Source organism: Palaemon carinicauda, chromosome 16 (genome assembly GCF_036898095.1).
Source record: "Palaemon carinicauda isolate YSFRI2023 chromosome 16, ASM3689809v2, whole genome shotgun sequence".
In the NCBI taxonomy this organism is placed as follows: Eukaryota; Metazoa; Arthropoda; class Malacostraca; order Decapoda; family Palaemonidae; genus Palaemon; species Palaemon carinicauda.
In genome coordinates, this window is record NC_090740.1 from 113,786,933 (window position 1) to 113,807,853 (window position 20,921).

At 31.6% G+C, this 20,921-nt stretch overlaps 1 protein-coding gene across 4 annotated transcripts in view; it reads right to left on the reverse strand.

The window, feature by feature from the left end:
* LOC137655815 (immunoglobulin superfamily member 10-like) overlaps nt 1-20,921 on the reverse strand; it is a 164,811-nt gene that overhangs the window by 43,122 nt on the left and 100,768 nt on the right. For all 4 annotated transcript variants that reach the window (XM_068389978.1, XM_068389981.1, XM_068389979.1 and 1 more), the window contains exon 2: nt 20,391-20,536. In XM_068389978.1, the coding sequence (XP_068246079.1) occupies nt 20,391-20,514 (124 nt within the window). In that variant the 5' untranslated portion in view covers nt 20,515-20,536. The remainder of the gene's footprint in view (nt 1-20,390; nt 20,537-20,921) is intronic.

The following is a 20,921-nucleotide window of genomic DNA, read 5'->3' on the forward strand; positions in this document are numbered from 1 at the left end:
ACACATTCACTCTCTTTATATAATATAGTGTTGTTTTTTTATTCTTCCATGAATACTTATATTAAAAGTATATAACATTTATAGCCAAAAATTATGCTGAAAAGTATCTCATATTTTATTATCGTAGAGAAAAGCTTTCTGATCGGAATATAGAAAACGGGCCGGATCATACATAAAAGTCCGCTTATTAAACCCTCTCCCTCTTGCTTGGAGACTTAATACTACGAAAAGATTGTCTTGAATCGCTTTTTTTTTCTTAGGAATTCATTGGAAGAGTTAAATCTTTCCAGTCATTACAGGTTTTCCTCTCTGAGAGTAGTGTTAATAGAGGTGGTCCTGCCATCTGGTAGAAAATTTTAAAGATTTTTTCCCTTGTCAGCTGATTCATCGTCCGCGAAGGATTAATATTAAAATACTTAATATCAACTCGTCACTTTATATATATATATATATATATATATATATGTATATATTCATATATATATGTATATATATATATATATATATGTATATATATATATATGTATATATATATATATATATATGTATATATATATATATATATAGAGAGAGAGAGAGAGAGAGAGAGAGGAGAGAGAGGAGAGAGAGAATTATTAAGATAATAATCCAATAATATTGTCACATCCACAGTTAAACTATTAATCGAACATAAGTCCACTTGGGTAACTATTAAATTATCAGAGGCTTCATACCTTTATAGGAAGGTGTCTTCAGATAAAAGAAAACCAGGATAACAGTTAAGTTATCAGATGTTACATACATTCAAAAGGAGGTGTGTTCAAATGAAAACCTATATTAATGCAAACTTTATAATTCATCTCTATAATATTTTCCCACTTCTTGAATTTCCGGGTTTCTCCATTTCTAAAATCGGACAGTCCCTCTTTCCACCCATTCCTGGTGGATGTGTTGGAGAATCTCTTATGCCCCTAACCTCTTAACATATTGACTTCCCTGCTCTTTTGGAACACTCTTGACCAGTGAGAGGCGTGTACCCGTGTACCTGTGCGAGGAATTAATGATAAAGCTGTGTATTGTGTGGAACACGACACCAAAACATTTTGATCTTGGCGAGACCATTTGAAGGCACCATGTTGAGAACTATTTTTTTGTCACTCTTGTAAATACATCTGTGATGATATAATAGTAATTTACAAATGTTGATCTTCTACATTGAATAACATCGTTCTAAAGGTGTTATTAAAATTTATGTAACTATTCCGTTTTAATATCTAATATTCAGAGTTTTTCTGAATGATTTTTTTTTTGGTTTCCAAAACATTTCATAGCATTTTCTTTTCTAATAGTCAAAGATTTAGAACTGAAAATACATGCAAATTATAGAATAATACATATTACGTTTGAATGGGGTCTCTGTATCTCTTAGCAAGAAGCAATGATTGGGATATTTATTATTTATATATATATATATATATATATATATATGTATATATATATATATATGTAATATATATATATATATATATATATATATGTATATATACATATATATATACATATATACATATATATATATATATATATTTACACGCGCACACACACACACACACACACATATATATATATATATATATATGTATATATACATATATATATATATATATATATGTATATATATGTGTGTGTATGTGTGTATATATATCGATATGTATATATATATATATATATATATATTTATATATATACATATATATATATATATTTATATATACATATATATATATATATATATATGTACATTCATATATTCGTGTTCCTCTCTCTCTCTCTCTCTCTCTCTCCTCTCTCTCTCTCTCTCTCGATCTCGAGATTGAAGTGTGCTCTACTCTATCCAATTTAAATATAAGATATATTGGTAATAAAAGAAATTCTACTCTCTCTCTCTCTCTCTCTCTCTCTCTCTCTCTCTCTCTCTCTCTCTCCAATTATTGAGCAGAGAGGCCTAAACGAATGACTGAGCCTCGATACCTAACCATCCAAAAGTAGTAGGCCCATCCCATAATGTAACTGTATATATTTTAATACCTCCAGATAATTGCATAATAACAGTTTATCACAGGCAACGTGAAATTTTTCTCTTTCCATATTTTTTTCGTAATTTTGCTTATCCCTTGTACTCTCCTTTACTTTCATCTCTCTCTCTCTCTCTCTCTCTCTCTCTCTCTCTCTCTCTCTCTCTCTCTCTCTCTCTATCTCTCTCTCCAAAACACCTGAGATCTATTCTTTGTCATACAACCTTTACAAACCTGCAATCTAGAAATTGGAAATTGATACACCTCCCCCCCCCCCCCACCCTGCCCAGATGACAGAGTTTTTTTCAACAATGCTTCAGATGTTACCTTGCGTATAGTATTTTATTTTCCTTAACCGTAATAGAAATGTATATCTTATTTCTGGCATTCTGACATCGAAAGACATTGATGCCGAGAGAGAGAGAGAGAGAGAGAGAGAGAGAGAGAGAGAGAGAGAGGTTTATTGCTCTCTCGTTGATTCTTTTGTAAATTAGGATTCAAGAATGAGTTAATTTCAAAAATGTTCGGCATAACTGATAGGTTCCTGAGAAGTATTGAAAAACTACAATGATGACAGAAATGGGTGTTCTAAAACATGAACTAGACAGAATAAGTGATTTCTTAATGATCAAAGGGATAGGAAAAGAGATAAAGCAATAAATCTAAAGAAATATAATGGCAAAAAGGAACAAAATAAAATTGAAATTATAGAAAACAGCTAAACTATCCAATCTAGCAAAAGTACATTGTATTTGTATAACTGCTTGCTCTCTGCCCCTCTCTAGTTATGTTATGGCTGAAATAAGCCATTAACGCTTGGGGGAATTTCCAGGGATGGCAGATACGGTATTGTTCCTCTCGAAAGAGTGGTCATGATATCGTATATAATATTATTGCAGATACAATATTATGAGCAGTAAGATTTTGACGGGTTTAATGCATATAACCATTCTGGTTGGGGTCATTTAAAGCTGCTCGTTTTCATGCGAACTGGTTAAGAATGCAAATATATTCTATGCTTTTGTTTCCCTATTTTCATTTCCCATAACAAAACATATCAAGATGTTTGTTTACGTTCATCAGTGAATTAATATTTACAATATATGGTTAGAAAATTCAGCCAGTATACAAGTTTTGTTTCTCAATTAATTATTATTATTATTAATATTATTATTGTTATTATTATTATTATTATTATTATTATTATTATTATTATTATTATTATTATTATTATTATTAGCTAAGCTACATCCTCTAGTTGGAAAAGCAAGATGCTATAAGACCAAGGGCTCCAATAGGGAAAAATAACCCAGTGAGAAAAGGATATAAGGAAATAGATAATCGACGAGAGAAAAAATAAACAATTAACGATAATTATCATTATATAAATTTATAATTTATATAGACTACGTTATTCCATTAAGGTGTTGGTTATGGCGTGAAGTGGAGCGCCCTATAAATACGCTATACTTTTCCCCTCCATATTTTAGTGAGGATCATCCCGATTTTAAAATATTTATTCATTCGGTTCAATATGTGCCGTACCTCTTCATCTATATTGTATATATCTTTGATCGAGAGTTTAGATATTTTATTAGCTATATAATCCCTATGGAAGCATATTTTACCAGACTTATTTACTGGATTTTTTTTTTTTTTTTTGGAAACATGTGATTTTACCTGAATACTTCTTTTTAGGAATCTCAACATATCGTGTCTTTAGTATTATATTCTTTACGTTTTATTGTTTAGGATTGATTGTTTAGTGTTGTACTACCATATTAGAAACATCCCTCTCTGGCAACTTGTTGAGACCCATCCAAACTCGATACATTTTAGTAGTGTCTGTAACCTCACCATTCTTGTGAGCAAGAGATAGGAGTTTAAAGGTTTAAAGGCCACCCATGAATAGCAGAGGCAAGGCATTGTGACATTGTCCTCTCGAGCAGGACAATGCCCTAGACACTGACCATATATACATATGATCAGTGCCCCAACCCCCTCTCCACTCAAGCTAGAAATAAGGAGGGACAGGCAATGGCTACTGATGACTCAACAGATAGACCTATAGGCTCCCTCAAATACCATTCCTTAGCTCACAAGGAGGGTGAGGTTGCAGTGACCAAAGAAACTAATGCGTTCAAGCGGTACTCGAACTCCAGTCTGGCGTTCACCAGTCAGGGACGTTACAACATCAACCACCTGCTGAGTCATCAGCAGCTATTACCTGGTACCCCCGGATTCTAGCTTTATAGAGAGGTGACTATGTGTTTATTGTCAGTCTCTATAACATTGTCCTTTTGATTTTCCCTGCCATTCATGTGTGGTATTCAAACCTCCAAATAGCAATTTACAAACACAACTTTTCTTTATACCTAGACTACCAGTTATAATTAAACGTCTTATTCATACTAGATATATATTTTGTTCTTCATGACGTAAATAAGTGCCTCTTATAAGTTAATATCTCTAATATATCCACGCGCAAAAATAAGATTTCGTTTTTATTCACATTTTTTTTCACATAATACTAAGTTTTTACTTCCAATCTGTGTTGGTCTTGACAGTTCCATTGACGTAAGAATTCTTTGTGCCTTTATGAATATGGTTAGCTCTGCTATAAGAATATTTAAGACCTTTTTTTTAACATTTAATTACAGGAAATCTTTCTGTTTACAAAATGAATGGAATATGTTTTTTATTCTCAAAGAGCTTTCTTTTGTTCTTTTATCTTTCAACTTTTTATTTTCGCTTATTAATATCCTGCTATTAAGCTCGGTTATATAATTTACCGTAACATAATCTAGGATTAGAAACTGATCTTAAGATATTTAATTTTTTCTTGTTTCCTTTCCTCAATGGGTTATTTTCCCTGTTGAAGCCTCTGGGCTTGTTGCATTCTGCTTTTCCAACTAGGGGGTAGCTTAGCAAATAATAATAATAATATAATAATAATAATAATAATAATAATAATAATAATAATAGTTATAATAATAATAATAATAATAATAATAATAATAATAATAATAATAATATAGATCTTAAACTAGAAAAAAATTGTTATTTAATCTAAAGAGGTTTTTATTTTCATGTTTTACTATACAGTCTATAATTTCATTAATATTATCATGTATCATAATCCTGAATATGTCCCTGGCTACAGATATAATGAAATCAGTTTCTTTCATTATACTACAGTTACAGTAGAATTATAATCAGTATTCACAATTGTGACAAAAACCTCTTTGATACACTTTTAATTCCGTAATTTTCAAAATACTTTTCCTAACCCAGAATGGCCTAGCAAACCTTCATGAATTAAATTACCAGATCCACTTGAATTGCTAATCTGGCTAATTTTTGCAACCATTTCTCTATCAATAAAATTACTTCCGGTTCATGCTCTCTTACATTTCCCTACTAGTAGAATTAGTTCTGGTTAATGCTTGCGAGCATTTCACTAACAATAGAATTAGTTCAGGTTCATTATCTCAAACCTTTCATTAGCAGCAGAATTAGTTCATGCTTGCAATAATTTCCCTAACAATAGAATTAGTTCTGGTTCATTATCTCAAACCTTTCACTAGCAGCAGAATTAGTTCATGCTTGCAAAATAATTTCACTAACAATAGAATTAGTTCTGGTTCATGATCTCAAACATTTCACTAGCTGCAGAATTAGTTCATGCTTGCTATAATTTCACTAACAATAGAATTAGTTCTGGTTCATTATCTCAAACCTTTCATTAGCAGCAGAATTAGTTCATGCTTGCAATAATTTCCCTAACAATAGAATTAGTTCTGGTTTATGATCTCATACATTTCATTACCATTAGAATTAATTCTGGTTCATGATTGCAAACATTTCACTGCTGGCAGTAGGATTAGTTATGGTTCATGATTTGAAAATTCTTTCTAGCAGTAGAGTTAGCTATGGTTTACGCATGCAAACATTTCACTGACAGTAAAATTAGGTCTGATTCATGCTTGCAAAACATTCCCCTAGATGTAGAATTAGTGTGTTTCATGCATGTAAACATTTCTTTAGCAGTAGAATTAGTTCCGGTTCATGTTTGCAAACACTTCACTGACAGTAGAATTAGTTCCGGTTCACGCTTGCAAACATTTCTCTAGCAGTAGAATTAGTTCCGGTTCATGCTTGCAAACATTTCACTGGCAGTAGAATTAGTGCTGGGCCATGTTTTCAAACATTTTGCTACCAATAGAATTAGTTCTGGTTCATGGTTGCAAACATGTCTCCAGCAGTAGAATTAGATATTTACTTGATCGTCGGTATGCATTGATAGTCCATAATTAAATAACAATGAAGTTTTTTGATAAGAAAGTAGAAAAATCTTTACATCGCTCAAACTAGGCAGGAGAATTATGATTTTCATTACTGTGGACGAGTTTTTAAAAAAACGGGGATATATTCAGTGTAATTAATTTGAATATATCGTTCACACCAGGGCGAAATGGCTTCTGTTGAAGGAGATATATTCCTCTCATATTCCATAATGACCACCATGGTAAGGCATTTGGCTCTCTCTCTCTCTCTCTCTCTCTCTCTCTCTCTCTCTCTCTCTCTCTTCACCAATTCTTTTATATTTTTTTAAAATAGAATATTACCTTGGTATATATCTATACACATCTAGTATTCAATGCAATCTTAAACTCAATCCAGTTTATGTCTTCTTCAATTTTTCATTAAAGTATATATCTAGTGATTAGTTGGTGATTTTCTTCTTTACAGATATAAACCACCCTTATCGAGAATTATCTCTTGTATTTAACCAATTTTCTTACTTTTTATTGAAAACTATGGCGTTTTTTTCTTTATGCGATATTACGCATTAACGTAATTTTGCTTTTGTTTACGTCAGCCTTGTTACTACATTTTTGTTTGATGTAGAATTGGTATAAGAATTAGTTAATAAGGATTCAATGGTAAATTTAATTTTTTTCTTTTGAAGTGCTGTTTTAACCTCCTCCCCACCCGCTTAAAGATTTATAAGTGTCAAGTTTAACGCTTGTTTCTTTTCTGTGTTTTTCTAGTCCTTGGTGAGAAGAGACACTTGTGTTTACCTGAGATTGCTTAAAGACAGTTCGAGCTCGAGGCTCCGCGGACCTACTGTAGCAGCTGGCTTATGTGAGCTTTTCTGAGGATTGCGACACCAACCTTTGACGGCTTTTAGCTGGTGCATTTCTGCCACCTGCGGTGATTTGCATTTCCCGTGTGTTCTCTTATGCGGTCCGCAGCGCTGACGTAGGAATCCCGGCTTCAAGGTGGACGTGGGAGAGACACCGCCGTCAATGCATCCTTTTGGAGCTCGTGGTGGCATATAGGGAGGCAGTTGCCAGGTAGGAGATATTGTGTACCTTTTTCTTGGGTTGGGGCTCCATTTCCCTCCCTTTTGATGAGGAGTCCTGCTGAGCTGCACTCCCTATGGTAGCTGAGTGTTTGCGAAGTCGCTACCTTGATTGGAGCAAGGGGTGATTTCATCCAGCCCCAAAGAGTGTGAGAATATATATATATATATATATATATATATATATATATATGTGTTTTGAGTGTGTTTAGTTATTAAGATATCTGACTCTTTCTTGTTGAGAGTGCGGTGTTTCACTTTTGGGAATTTTGTTAATTGTTGTTGATTGTTAATTGTTAGTTGTTAATAGTTAGTTGTTGATTGTTAATTTAAATTTTTAGGTAGTCACAAGGTTGACTGTTCTAAAAATTTTCTTAATAAATATTGTCAAGTTTTCCCAAGTGTTTTCGGTTCCACTAGCCAATTTTCTGCTAGATATTTTTGGAAACACTGACCTCTCTTATCGTGCAATAAGAACTTGTACCACGGGCCAACCAGGGTCGTAACATGCTATGTTTAGAATTATTATTATTATTATTATTTTTTTTTTTTGTAGGATAAGTAAGTGAACATTATTCCCCACCACTCCAAAGCCAATTTCAATTTATCCTAAATTACAGAAGCCACATAAATTGTTCAAGTTTTCATAAAAAAGCTTTATATGCCAAGAAAAAACATGCTTTACAATCAGCAGACATACATGCAAAGGCTAGATATATTTCTGAATCATGCCTCCACCTCTCTCTCTCTCTCTCTCTGAGATCCCATTTCTCCTAATGTCCTCGCGAAGGCGAAAGGATTGAAATACGATATTGCTTTGAATAATACCTAACATCTATTTTTGATAGCGTAAAGAAATATTTTACTATAGCAGCGTTGGTCGTTGCTGTCGAAACATTGCAAGGGTCACACTATATTCAACAAACCATACGGTGAAAGTGTATAACATCTTCAATTTATTTTATTCATATAAACTTTTTATTAACGAGTGTTCGGTACATGGCTTCCCCGCTAAAAAAAGACATGTATGAGAAATGGGATACCCTGCTCTTGAGAGGCTTACTGTAAGCAGGTCATCTTACAGGAGATACGCAGGTTTAAGGCAATCAATGGAGAACTTTTGTTCTTTGCCACGATTCGTTGCTCAATATTTCTCTATCTTCATCTAAATTATCTAATTTTATTCTTATGGATATTCATAATCTTCCAGAAAAAAAAGAAAAAAAAATCTTTTAATATGCATGTCATATGTTATGCATTTTGTTTTACCTCTATATGTGCTAGTCAGGTAATCTTTAAAAAAAACCACGAAATAAATAGAAATTCGTGTAAGATAATAACATATATAAATATCATGTCAATTATTACATAACTTAGTTATTATTTACCCTCAATTGGATATTATTTAGGGAATATCGTTTGATATGCATGTCATATAGTATGCATTTTATTTTACCTTTTTATCTGTGCTAGTCAGGCCTTTTTTTTTCTATTTTTTAGGAAAAATTTCTCGAAAAAAAGGAAGTTCGTCTAAGATGATAACTTAAAAAACAAAATTATTTCAATTATTACATAATTTAGTTACTATTTTTCCTTAATTGGACATTCTTTGTGGAATAAATAAGTTTTTGTATATTATATACATAGACTTTGAAAGGAAATTCCGATCATAATATGCATAGTGGAAAAGTTTAATCGAAAAATCATTAATCCAATTAGACCTAAAACTTTAGACCAAATTGGCTTGGGATAAAAGATAATCCCTAAGGGATTCTAGGCCAAGGTCCAGGAAGAATTCTGGAATATGCCAAGGATCATTAGGATTTTATTCTTTATGTTAAATATATCCTATAAACATCATTACTATTTTTTTTTAAATTTATTTTAATTGTTCATTACTTCTTATATCGTTTATTTATTTCCATATTTCCTTTCCTCACTGGGCTATTTTTCCCTGTTGGAGCCCTTGGGCTGATAGCATCTTGGTTTTCCAACTAGGGTTGCAGCCTAGCTAATAATAATAATAATAATAATAATAATAATAATAATAATAATAATAATAATAATAATAATAATAATAATAATAATAACAATAATTAAAATAATAATAATCGATAATATTGATAAATATAAAAGGTTCCTATTATTATTATTATTATTATTATTATTATTATTATTATTATTATCATTATTATTATTATTATTATTATCATTATTAATACTTTCATCACATTCATTGATATACAAAATTAACCTTCGAATATACCGGTTTTTAAATGGTATAGTGCAAGGGAAAAGTAATAGCCATGAAATGGATAGCTTTAAAGAATTAGTAAGAAGTGCTTCCACAAGAGTAATATCTGTAACTGATACACTTAGACCTTTACAAGGTTCTTTAACAACAAGGGATGAAACGTATTTGAATTATACGCAAGACAAACAGATTACACATACTCACAGAGGCAGACACACACACATACACACACACACACACACACACGCACACACACACACACACACATATATATATATATATATATATGCATATATGTGTGTGTGAGTGTGTGTATATATATATATATATATATATGTGCTTTGGAATAAATCTAAAATTTTATTATTTCCTTCTGGGAATATATACATCATTAAACTTTATCAACAATCATCGTATATAGTATTATTTTCCAACATACAAAAGAAAATATCAACGAAACAATAATACATTTTCATTGCAAGCTTATGTCTTATCACCAACATAATTCTCACGATATAAAGATATATATTATACTAAGGTATAAACAACAATATCATATAAGATGAATTTCGACCATGGCAACTTGTGATATAAGATCGGTTTGTTATACTAATCCAGCCAGTGATAGCATCGTTGGGTGAACCAGACAAAGTTATCGATAAAATATACATAACAGAGATGCATTATGATTTATGTCTCAATAAATATCTAGCGAGATTTCCTATTTAACAGAGGAGGATTCTGTTTATTATATTTTTTTTTCTTGGTTGTACTCTGTTTTTGTCGTTGCATTTTATTTGCATGGAAGTAGTTTTTTGTACTTAATAGTGTATATGCTAAGCAAATAAACTCTAGTCTCTTCCTCAATATGATTACATTTATATTCATATATATATATATATATATATATGTATATGTATGTATATATATATGTATATGTATGTATTTATATATATATATATATATAGTATATACATATGTATATATGATATATATATATATATATATATATAATACAGTATATATAGTATATGTATAGTATATATATATTATATATATACAGGATATATATATATAGTATATATAATATATATATATATATATATATACTGTGTATATATATATATACACATATATATATATATATATATACATATGTGATTATATATATATAGTATATATATATATATATATACATATGTGATTATATATATATATAGTATATATATATATATATATATGATATATGTATACAGTATATATAGTATATATATACATATATATATATATATATATATGTATATATATTTAGTATATATATAATATATATACAGTATATATATAGTATATATAATATATATATATATATATATATATACATATATATATGTATATATATATATATATATATACATATATATTATCATTATTAATATTATTATTATTACTAGCTAAACTACAACCATACTTGGAAAAACAAGATGCTATGAGCCCTTTCATTGAAGGAAGGAAATGAGGAAATAAATAAACTTTAAAGAAAGTAATGAACAATTACAATAAAATATTTGAAAAACATTAGCAACAATAAAAGAGATATTTCATATAAAAACTATAAAAGACTTATGTAAGCCTGTTGAACATGAAAATATGTGCTGCATCTATGAACTCTTAAAGTTCTACTGATTCAACTACCCGATTAGAAAGATCCTTCCACAACTTGGTCAGAGCTGGTATAAAACTTCTAGAATACTGTGTAGTATTGAGCCTCGTGATGGAGACGGCCTGACTGTTTGAATCAGTATTACGAACAGGATGGAATTGTCCGGGAAGATCTGAATGTAAAGGATTCACACTTGACCATATACCTCCTGACTGTAAAGATTCACATTTGTACATCTACCTCCCTACTGTAAAGATTCACACTTGTCCTTATACTCAATACTGTAAAGATTCAAACTTGTCCATCTACCCCCTACTGTAAAGATTCAAACTTGTCCATCTACCCCTTACTGTAAAGATTCACACTTGTCCATCTACCCCCCACTGTAAAGATTCAAACTTGTCCATATACTTCCTTATTGTAAAGATTCACATTTGTACATCTACCTCCCTACTGTAAAGATTCACACTTGTCCATCTACCCCCTACTGTAAAGATTCACACTTGTACATCTACCCCTCTACTGTAAAGATTCACACTTGTTCATCTACCCCCCACGGTAAAGATTCACACTTGTACATCTACACCCCTACTGTAAAGATTCACACTTGTCCATATACTTCTTTACTGTAAAGATTCACACTTGTCCATATATCCACCTACTGTAAAGATTCACACTTGTCCATCTACCCCCTACTGTAAAGATTCACACTTGTCCATATACTTCTTTACTGTAAAGATTCACACTTGTCCATATATCCACCTACTGTAAAGATTCACACTTGTCCATCTACCCCCTACTGTAAAGATTCACACTTGTACATCTACCCCTCTACTGTAAAGATTCACACTTGTCCATCTACCCCCCACGGTAAAGATTCACACTTGTACATCTAAACCCCTACTGTAAAGATTCACACTTGTCCATATACTTCTTTACTGTAAAGATTCACACTTGTCCATATATCCACCTACTGTAAAGATTCACATTTGTACATCTACCCCCTTACTGTGAAGATGCACAATTGTCCATTTACCCCCCTGCTGTAAAGATTCACACTTGTACATCAACCCCCTTACTGTATAGATTCACACTTGTCCATATACCTCCTTACTGTAAAGATTCACACTTGTCCATATACCCCCCTACTGTAAAGATTCACACTTGTACATTTACACCCCTACTGTAAATATTTACTTGATTTTATCTTCACTCGTCACCCTTCATACTTCAGTCCATGCAGGGCTGCTCCCTAACTTCCAAACTCTATTCCCAGATAGAGAATCATCATGGACTTGTTTGTTCGAAGCTTCAACACAATCGAAAACTGCAAACAATTATGGAACTGTAACAGATCACCGAATCTGGATACACATGGAATGTTTGCCTGAATTATCCAGACGATCTAATGCTCTTGTTTCTTCATTTTCTTTTTTGTGTTTTCCAAGTAAGATAAGAAAGAACAAATGGCCGAATATTATCCTCCTATTTTGAATGATGAAAATCACAAATATTGGAAAAAGTGATACTCTAAAAAGAAAAATAATTCCAAACAAAATTTGGTTAGTAGAAAAAAATGTTACTGAGGCTGTATTGCATCTTTGTTGAATAGTGAACTCTGTCTCTAAATTGTTATATTTTTTTATGCAATTTATATAAAGGTATATATATATATATATATATATATATATGTATATATGTGTGTGTATATACACATTTAAATACATAATTTTCCGTGTATTTATGATAAATCAAATAACCCATAATGTATAAGAAATTAAATTTATTTAGCTTTCGACCGGACCATCTACCTTTTCAGGAAGAGGAAGGAAGATGGTCCCTTCGAAAGCTAAATAAATTTAATTTTTCATACATTGTGGGTTATTATATATATATATATATATATATATATATTATATATGTATGTATATACATATATATATATATACATACATATATATATATATATATATATATTTATATATATATATAGATTTATATATGTATGTATATACATATATATATATATATATATATATTTACATATATATATATATATATATATATGTATATATATATAAATGGCTGATAAGAGGTTACTTGAAGAATACCTCTGCTCGGTGTGGTATCTCCTAAAACGGTCATGCTGGACATGGGGTGATCTTGCGGACAGAGCACTTTAAGGCTGTTCAACACCATATGCTTTCCAAGAAGCTCACTATTGCTTTTGTTATTTAACTCTCTCTATATTTTCTCAACCAGTCTTGAGGATTACCAATGGTGGAAAGGGTATCTTCATCATCTTTTTTTAACAGATGGTTTTACAGGAAACCTACCGGCAATACAGGACAAGCAAGCATTCTAAGACCACCAGGCACTAAAGTAAGAAGAGACAGGCCATCAACTTTCCAGGCAAAAAAGGGATAAGGGGCTAGTTAAAGGCCTCTCATCTTTATCATATTAGAGAAAGGAGTCAGCAATCAGATGGAAAGTTTTCCTATCTCATTCTTGTCCAGTTGCTTTCTATTGACAATATCCATGCCTGACAACCTGTTTGGTAGGGGTTTGACAGCCTCTGAAGCTCGATAGTTTCTAGTATTATCTGTAACCTCACCTTCTTCATGAGCTAAGGATGTGGGTTTGGGAGAGCCTATAGGTCTACACACTTAGACACCAGCAGAAATTGCCTAGCCCTTCTTGGCCCTAGCTTGATAAAATGGTACTTGGATAATGTCGATGCGTAAATGGACAGCCTCTAGAACATTATCATTTCCCTTGCCTTAGCCATTCATGAGCGAGCTGTAATCCTTTAAATTTGGAGTAGATGGAAAAGGCATTCAGATGAGCAAGCTGACATGTTTAAAAGACAGCCTTCTTTGTCTAGCGGATGAGACTTTTCGCAAAAGATTGATGATCTATTTGCTGGTTCTAGAAGTCTACTCCTCCTATGTAAGTAATGCACTGATTCACGGCCTTTTGATCTCTATGGTCATATTTTCATAAACAAACCAGCAGCCCAGTATTAGCCTTTGCTTGTGATGGACTGGGACGGGGCTATCATCGTATGTATTCATTACTTTGATGACCAGTCAAAGTGTCTTGCCAAAACAGGATGAATATGTTGTCTTTGCTCCACAATTCTGGACTTCTGTTTTACCATGGCCTTCAGGAGGTTTGCTGCATTGCTTACAAGGAGGAGAGGTCCATTGTAATAATCAGGTTAATAGGATTGTGGAAATTATCCATGCAAACAGAGTAACCTTTACCTAGGTGCTGATTTCTTAGCTTGAGAATGGTGCTTTGAATGAGTGAAGGAATACTATGGTATAGGGTAAAGACAAGGCAATAACCGGACTAGGCATCTTACAAAAAGTAAATATTATTTCAGATGTCAATGATTTATCCGGTTATATTTCAACATTCCTTTATCGAATGACAGATTTTTTTTATTATCATTATTATTATTATTATTATTATTATTATTATTATTATTATTATTATTAGCTAAGCTACAACCCTAGTTGGAAAAGAAAAATGCTATAAGCCCAAGGGCTCCAACAGGGAAAAATAGCCCATTGAGGAAAGGAAACAAGGAAATAAATGTTGATATTTTTATGGACATACTCAATGACGGGCAGAATAATAACAAACTTTTCATATGGTGTGGCTGTTGAATGAGTTGAAGTACTTCCTTATTGTCTCAAAAGATCCAAGTGATATCACTGACGAGAGAGCCAACATCATATAAGTTCAATTCCTTAGAAAAAGACAACAGTTCTTATCCCATTGTGATGTCTCAAGTGATGTGCAATATATATTACATCCACTGCCTATTTTCCTTTTACATCATTCTATTTGTCATGTTTTAGTAAAGAAATTGTCTTTTATAGATCAGAAATGATCTTACTACTATTAAAATAAATGTCAGTTTAGCTTTCGAATTCCTATTTTAGTAATGAAAATTTTTTTTCATAGATCATAAATTATCTTACTACTATAAAAAAGTTTATCAGTTTAGCTTTCGAATTCATATTCTGGTAAAGAAAATTTCTTTCATAGATCAGAAATGATCTTACTACTATTGAAATAATTTGTCAGTTTAGCTTTCGAATTCATGTTTTAGTAAAGAAAATGTCTTTCATAGATCCGAAATGATCTTACTACTATTAAAATAATTTTTCAGTTTAGCTTTCGAATCCCAGATTTAGTAAAGAAAATGTCTTTCATAGATCAGAAGTAATCTTACTACTATTAATATAACAGAAAAACTTGAAAAAAGTCCTCCGATAATTTAGGAGTATTTTATCCAGATGCATATATCGATTTGATTGCTTTGTTTTGTAGTCATCACAAAATTCTTAATATCTGTCCAAAAGGGGATAATATGGCTTATTAAGTTATTTTTAATATTTTCCTACTACTATAGAATAACAGAAAAACTTGAATTTTTTTTTCCGACGGATTTAAGATTAATATATCCAGATGCATATGTTGATTTAAAGTATTTATTTTATGATAACAAAAATCAGAATATCTGACCAAAAGAGGACAATATGGCTAATAAAGTTATTTTTAAGATTTTCTTACTACTATAAAATAACAGAAGAACTTGCAAAAAATAGAGTAATTCATCCAGATATATATATATATATATATATATATATATAGATTTGATTTCTTTGTTTTATAATAATAAAAAAATACAGATAACTGACCAAAAGATTTCCTTAAATCACCTGTAATCGTTTAATAAACGAAATGACACAAATGGACACTTTTTACCTATTTCATACTTTTCTCATTCTTTCAACTCTTTCTCTCTAAACTAATCCTGACGATTCCAGCTTTAGTTGTTTCTGTTTAGAGGCAACCTTCAATTCCAATTCCAATTCCATGGCGCTCGAGAGGAAGGACTTTTCTGCCTCCTAAAACGTGGTATTCATGCTGACTGACCGTGAAAAGGTTCCGGTGGAAAAATTCTTAGGTAATAGAGAAGGAGTTTTAACTGTTGGAAAGTTTCAATTATTCCTTTTCATGCACGGGCTATGAACAGTAGTTTGACTATTTCATATGCGAATGATTACAGAATAAATTTTATAACTTTTCTTATTATATTGTATGTTATAAAAACTACATAAAAGCACAGGACTTCCATGTACTTTTTTAAATTTTTTATCAAGATAAAAACCACATAAAACACAGGACTTCCATGTACTTTTTTAAATTTTTGAACAAGAGGATATGTGTTAAAGAAAAGCTACAGATGATATTCTTTCATTTAATCTATCTTTTCATCATGCTTGAGCACTTAGAACTATGTCTTGTTTAAATGTAGCCATATCAACCTTCTCTCAAAATATACATTAGACTTGATATTGCAGGTGTAACTTCAATAGGAATATCTATGAATTTAAGTTGCAATTATAAAATTAGGAGAATTATAACCAATATAGCTATATCCAAGCTCAGAATTGAGGGCTTTTAATTTTTGTGTGTTCCTTTCATGAATATTTCTCCTTTAATTTTTTTAACTTACACATGACAGAGATAATTGTTCTGACCAAAATTTAGATTAAAAGAAAATCTCTTTTATAACCAAGGATGGCTGATTTTAAAGTCAGTTGGATTCTGTGTTAATAAAATGAACTCTATATAGAGACAAGATAGAAAATTTTTACCCCTTAGAAATTTTATAAGTTTTCATTCCCTGTGTTTTTTTCATTAGAATTAATTCAAAAATGTTATATTGGGGTTGTGCTGGCCTATTGGACACGTCTCTGCCTGGTGATTTGACAAATAGAGCTTCGAGTCCCGCCCAAGCTCGATAGTTTCTTGTAGTGTCTAGAACCTCATCATTCTTGTGACCTAAGAATGGGGAGTTTTGGGGAGCCTATAGGTCTGCCTGCTGAGACAAAAGCAGCCATTACCTGGTCTTCCCTGGCCATAGCTTGGATGGAGATGGGGCTTGAGAGCTAATGGTATAAATGGTCAGTCTCTAGGGCTCGTCACTACCTTGCCCCTGCAATTCAAGATTGGCCTTTGATTAGTCTCGCATTACAAAGCATGAATGTTCTATTCTTTGATGGTCATTTTAGCCTTTCATATCATTCTTCTTCTTCTTCTTTGACTACATCTTTTCCCACTTCTATGTGGGGTCGATGTTTCTGGTCAGCTTTCTCCATCTACCTCTGTCCCACACCTCATCACCGGTTAATCCCTTTGATCGAAGGTCATCCTTGATACAGTCCATCCACCTTCGCTTTGGTCTCCCTCTCCTTCTCGCTCCCTGTACCTCCATTTCCATAACTCTAATCCCAATATACCGTTCATCTCTTCTCATGACATGACCATACCACCTCAATCTACTTTCTTGGATCTTATCTGATAGTTTTCTAACTCCTGTGGTACCCCTAATTACCTCATTCCATATCTTATCACTTTCATATCATTAATGGGGAATAAACACGAGGCGAACCAATTTATAACTGACATTCCGTAATTATCCAATTAAAGTAGGAACAGAACCACACGTTAATATCCTGATATTATTCTACTACTCAAGCTGCTACAACTCTCTCCTTTCAGCTCTCTCTTACTTAGCTGAAATCTCACACTATCCCTCCACCTCACAACTTAAGCTTAAACCACTATGAAGTTTTTTTTACTTTACCCATACCAATATCTCCAACTAAAACTTTTCAACTCCTTCCCGAGCTCTCCTACTTATCAGGACTTACTACTATAATTCTTTTTCTCTAACTAAGACTGAAGCCAGTGGGCTCTTGGGAAGGTATCCCCTTCCCACAGTCACCTACTTCCTTCTCAAAACAACCCATCACAACCCAAAACCTATCCCAATATCCTAAAATAAAAGTTGCAGAAGATCCCCCATCCCAACTACCTATCCCAATAAATCCTACCAAAACACCTACGGGCTGCAAGATTGCAAGAGCCCGTGTCTGGCCAAAAGGGCCAGGCAATCTTCAACAACAACAACAACAACAACAACAACAGCTTCAAAGGTACCACATGGTGATCTGTGGTAACTTATATTTCTTTGTTTAATTGAATGATAAAGAAAATGGTCATTAGCCCCATACCTCTTCATAGTTCTTAAATCAAATAATATTTAGGGTACCTTTCTGTTCTTAGTATCAGGATTCTGGAAATGTTATTTAAGTCAAATTCATGATATTTTTTTAACTAGCGAGTGAACGAATATAGACCACACACGATGCATACCATATATATATATATATATATATACATATGTATATATATACAGTACATATATATATATATATATATATATTTACATATGTATATATATAGATATATATATTTACATATGTATATATATACATATATAAATATATACATATGTATATATATATATATACATATGTATATATATAAATACATACATATATATATATATATATACATATATATATGTATATATGTATATATATATATATATATATACACACACATATATATATATATATATATATTTATATATAGTTATATACATATATATATATATATATATACATATATATATATATGAATATATGTTTGTATTCATCTCTCTCTCTCTCTCTCTCTCTCTCTCTCTCTCTCTCTAGCTTGCAATAATGTTAGATTATTATCGCTCCTCCGCATATTTGTTTTCTTTTTTTTTAGTTAAGATTCCCTTGGTAAATCTCTTCTTACAAGTATTTACTTTAATCCAAATATTATTGAGTTCGTATTACCATTATGTATAGGTCGTTTTCACTGAAGTAATAAGAAGTGGAGAGAGAAAGCTCTCGGGATTTTTCATTCTATCGAAACTCCGGAAGGTTAATGGAACGTGAATGTTGTGACATCTGATTCCAGGTTTGCCTGGAATGTTTCAGCCATTATTCTGACAGGTAACTACACCTTACGAGATTAGTTACTTATCCTCTCTCTCTCTCTCTCTCTCTCTCTCTCTCTCTCTCTCTCTCTCTCTCAATTTGAAGACCTAATATAGCTGTTTAGCGTTTGCAATTTGAAATGAATTATTCGCTGTATTGGTAGACTTTAAAAACACTTTTTTTTTTTTTTTAATTTTACTTTGTCTTAATTGTTTAATAAATTTGAGATAACAGACCAATAAAGCTGTTTATCGTTTACAATTTGAAATGGATTGTGAGCCATATTGGTAGACTTTGAAGACATTTCTTTCCTATTTGTTTTTTTTTTTTGTCTTTATTAATTAATAAATTCTAAATTATAGATTAATAAAGCTGTTTAACCTTTACAAAATGTGTTGGATTATCAACCGTATTCGTAGACTTTAAAGACATTTTTTTTCATAATTGTACTTCGAAGTCTTTATTTATTAATAAATTCTAGATAGGAGACCGTATTGGTACACTTTGTAGACATTTTTCCTAAATTCATATCTATATCCTTATTAATATTTAATCAGTGTATTCCACCAACACATCATTGCCCAAATATTTGAAAAACTGAGGAATGGAAACATCTCTGAGTATCCGTGAATGAGTGATATGAAAAAAAAAGACTTTCATTAATGAGTAATGTGAAAAAAAGACTTTCACTAATGAGTGATATGAAAATGAGACTTTCACTAATGAGTAATATGGAAAAAAGACTTCCACTAATGAGTAATATAAAAAAGACTTTACAAAAAGACTTTCCTAATGAGTAATATGAAAAAAAGACTTTCACTTATGAGTAATATGAAAAAAAGACTTTCCCTAATGAGTAATATGAAAAAAAGACTTTCACTAATGAGTAATATGAAAAAAAGACTTTCATTAATTAGAAATGTGAAAAAAGACTTACACTAATGAGTAATATGAAAATAAGACTTTCACTAATGAGCAATATGAAAAAAGACTCTCAAAAATGAGTAATATGAAAAAAGACTTTCACTAATGAGTAATATGAAAAATAGACTTAAACTAATGAGTAATGTGAAAATAAGACTTTCACTAATGAGTAATATGAAAAAAAGACTTTCACTAATGCATAATATAAAAAACAAAGACTTTCACTTACCTATTGTCGTAACAGCTAATAGGATATGAGCAGCAACGTGAGTCACCGAACCTTGAAGGAGAAACAGAAGAAGCAAGGTCATCCTCACGGAAGTTCCTGAAGAAGGGAGTTTCGAAATATCCATCACTTCGTCAGGAAAGGATTATCTGCAAAATAAGAGAGTGAGGAAATTACACACTGAGGTTGATACTTATTCTTATTTCTGTTGTTTAATCAATTTACATAAAAGAATATGTTTGTGTCTGAGAGAGAGAGAGAGAGAGAGAGAGAGAGAGAGAGAGAGAGAGAGAGAATTTACCTTTTTTTCTGTAGTTTTATCATTTACAGAAAAGAATGTGTTCGTTTTCTGAGAGAGAGAGAGAGAGAGAGAGAGAGAGAGAGAGTGTGTGTGTACTTATCTTTTTTCTGTTGCTTAATCATTTTACAAAAAAGAATGTGTTTGTGTCTGAGAGAGAGAGAGAGAGAGAGAGAGAGAGAGAGAGAGATTAGGTATCAGTGACAACAACCTATAAGTAATGGAAATATGAACTC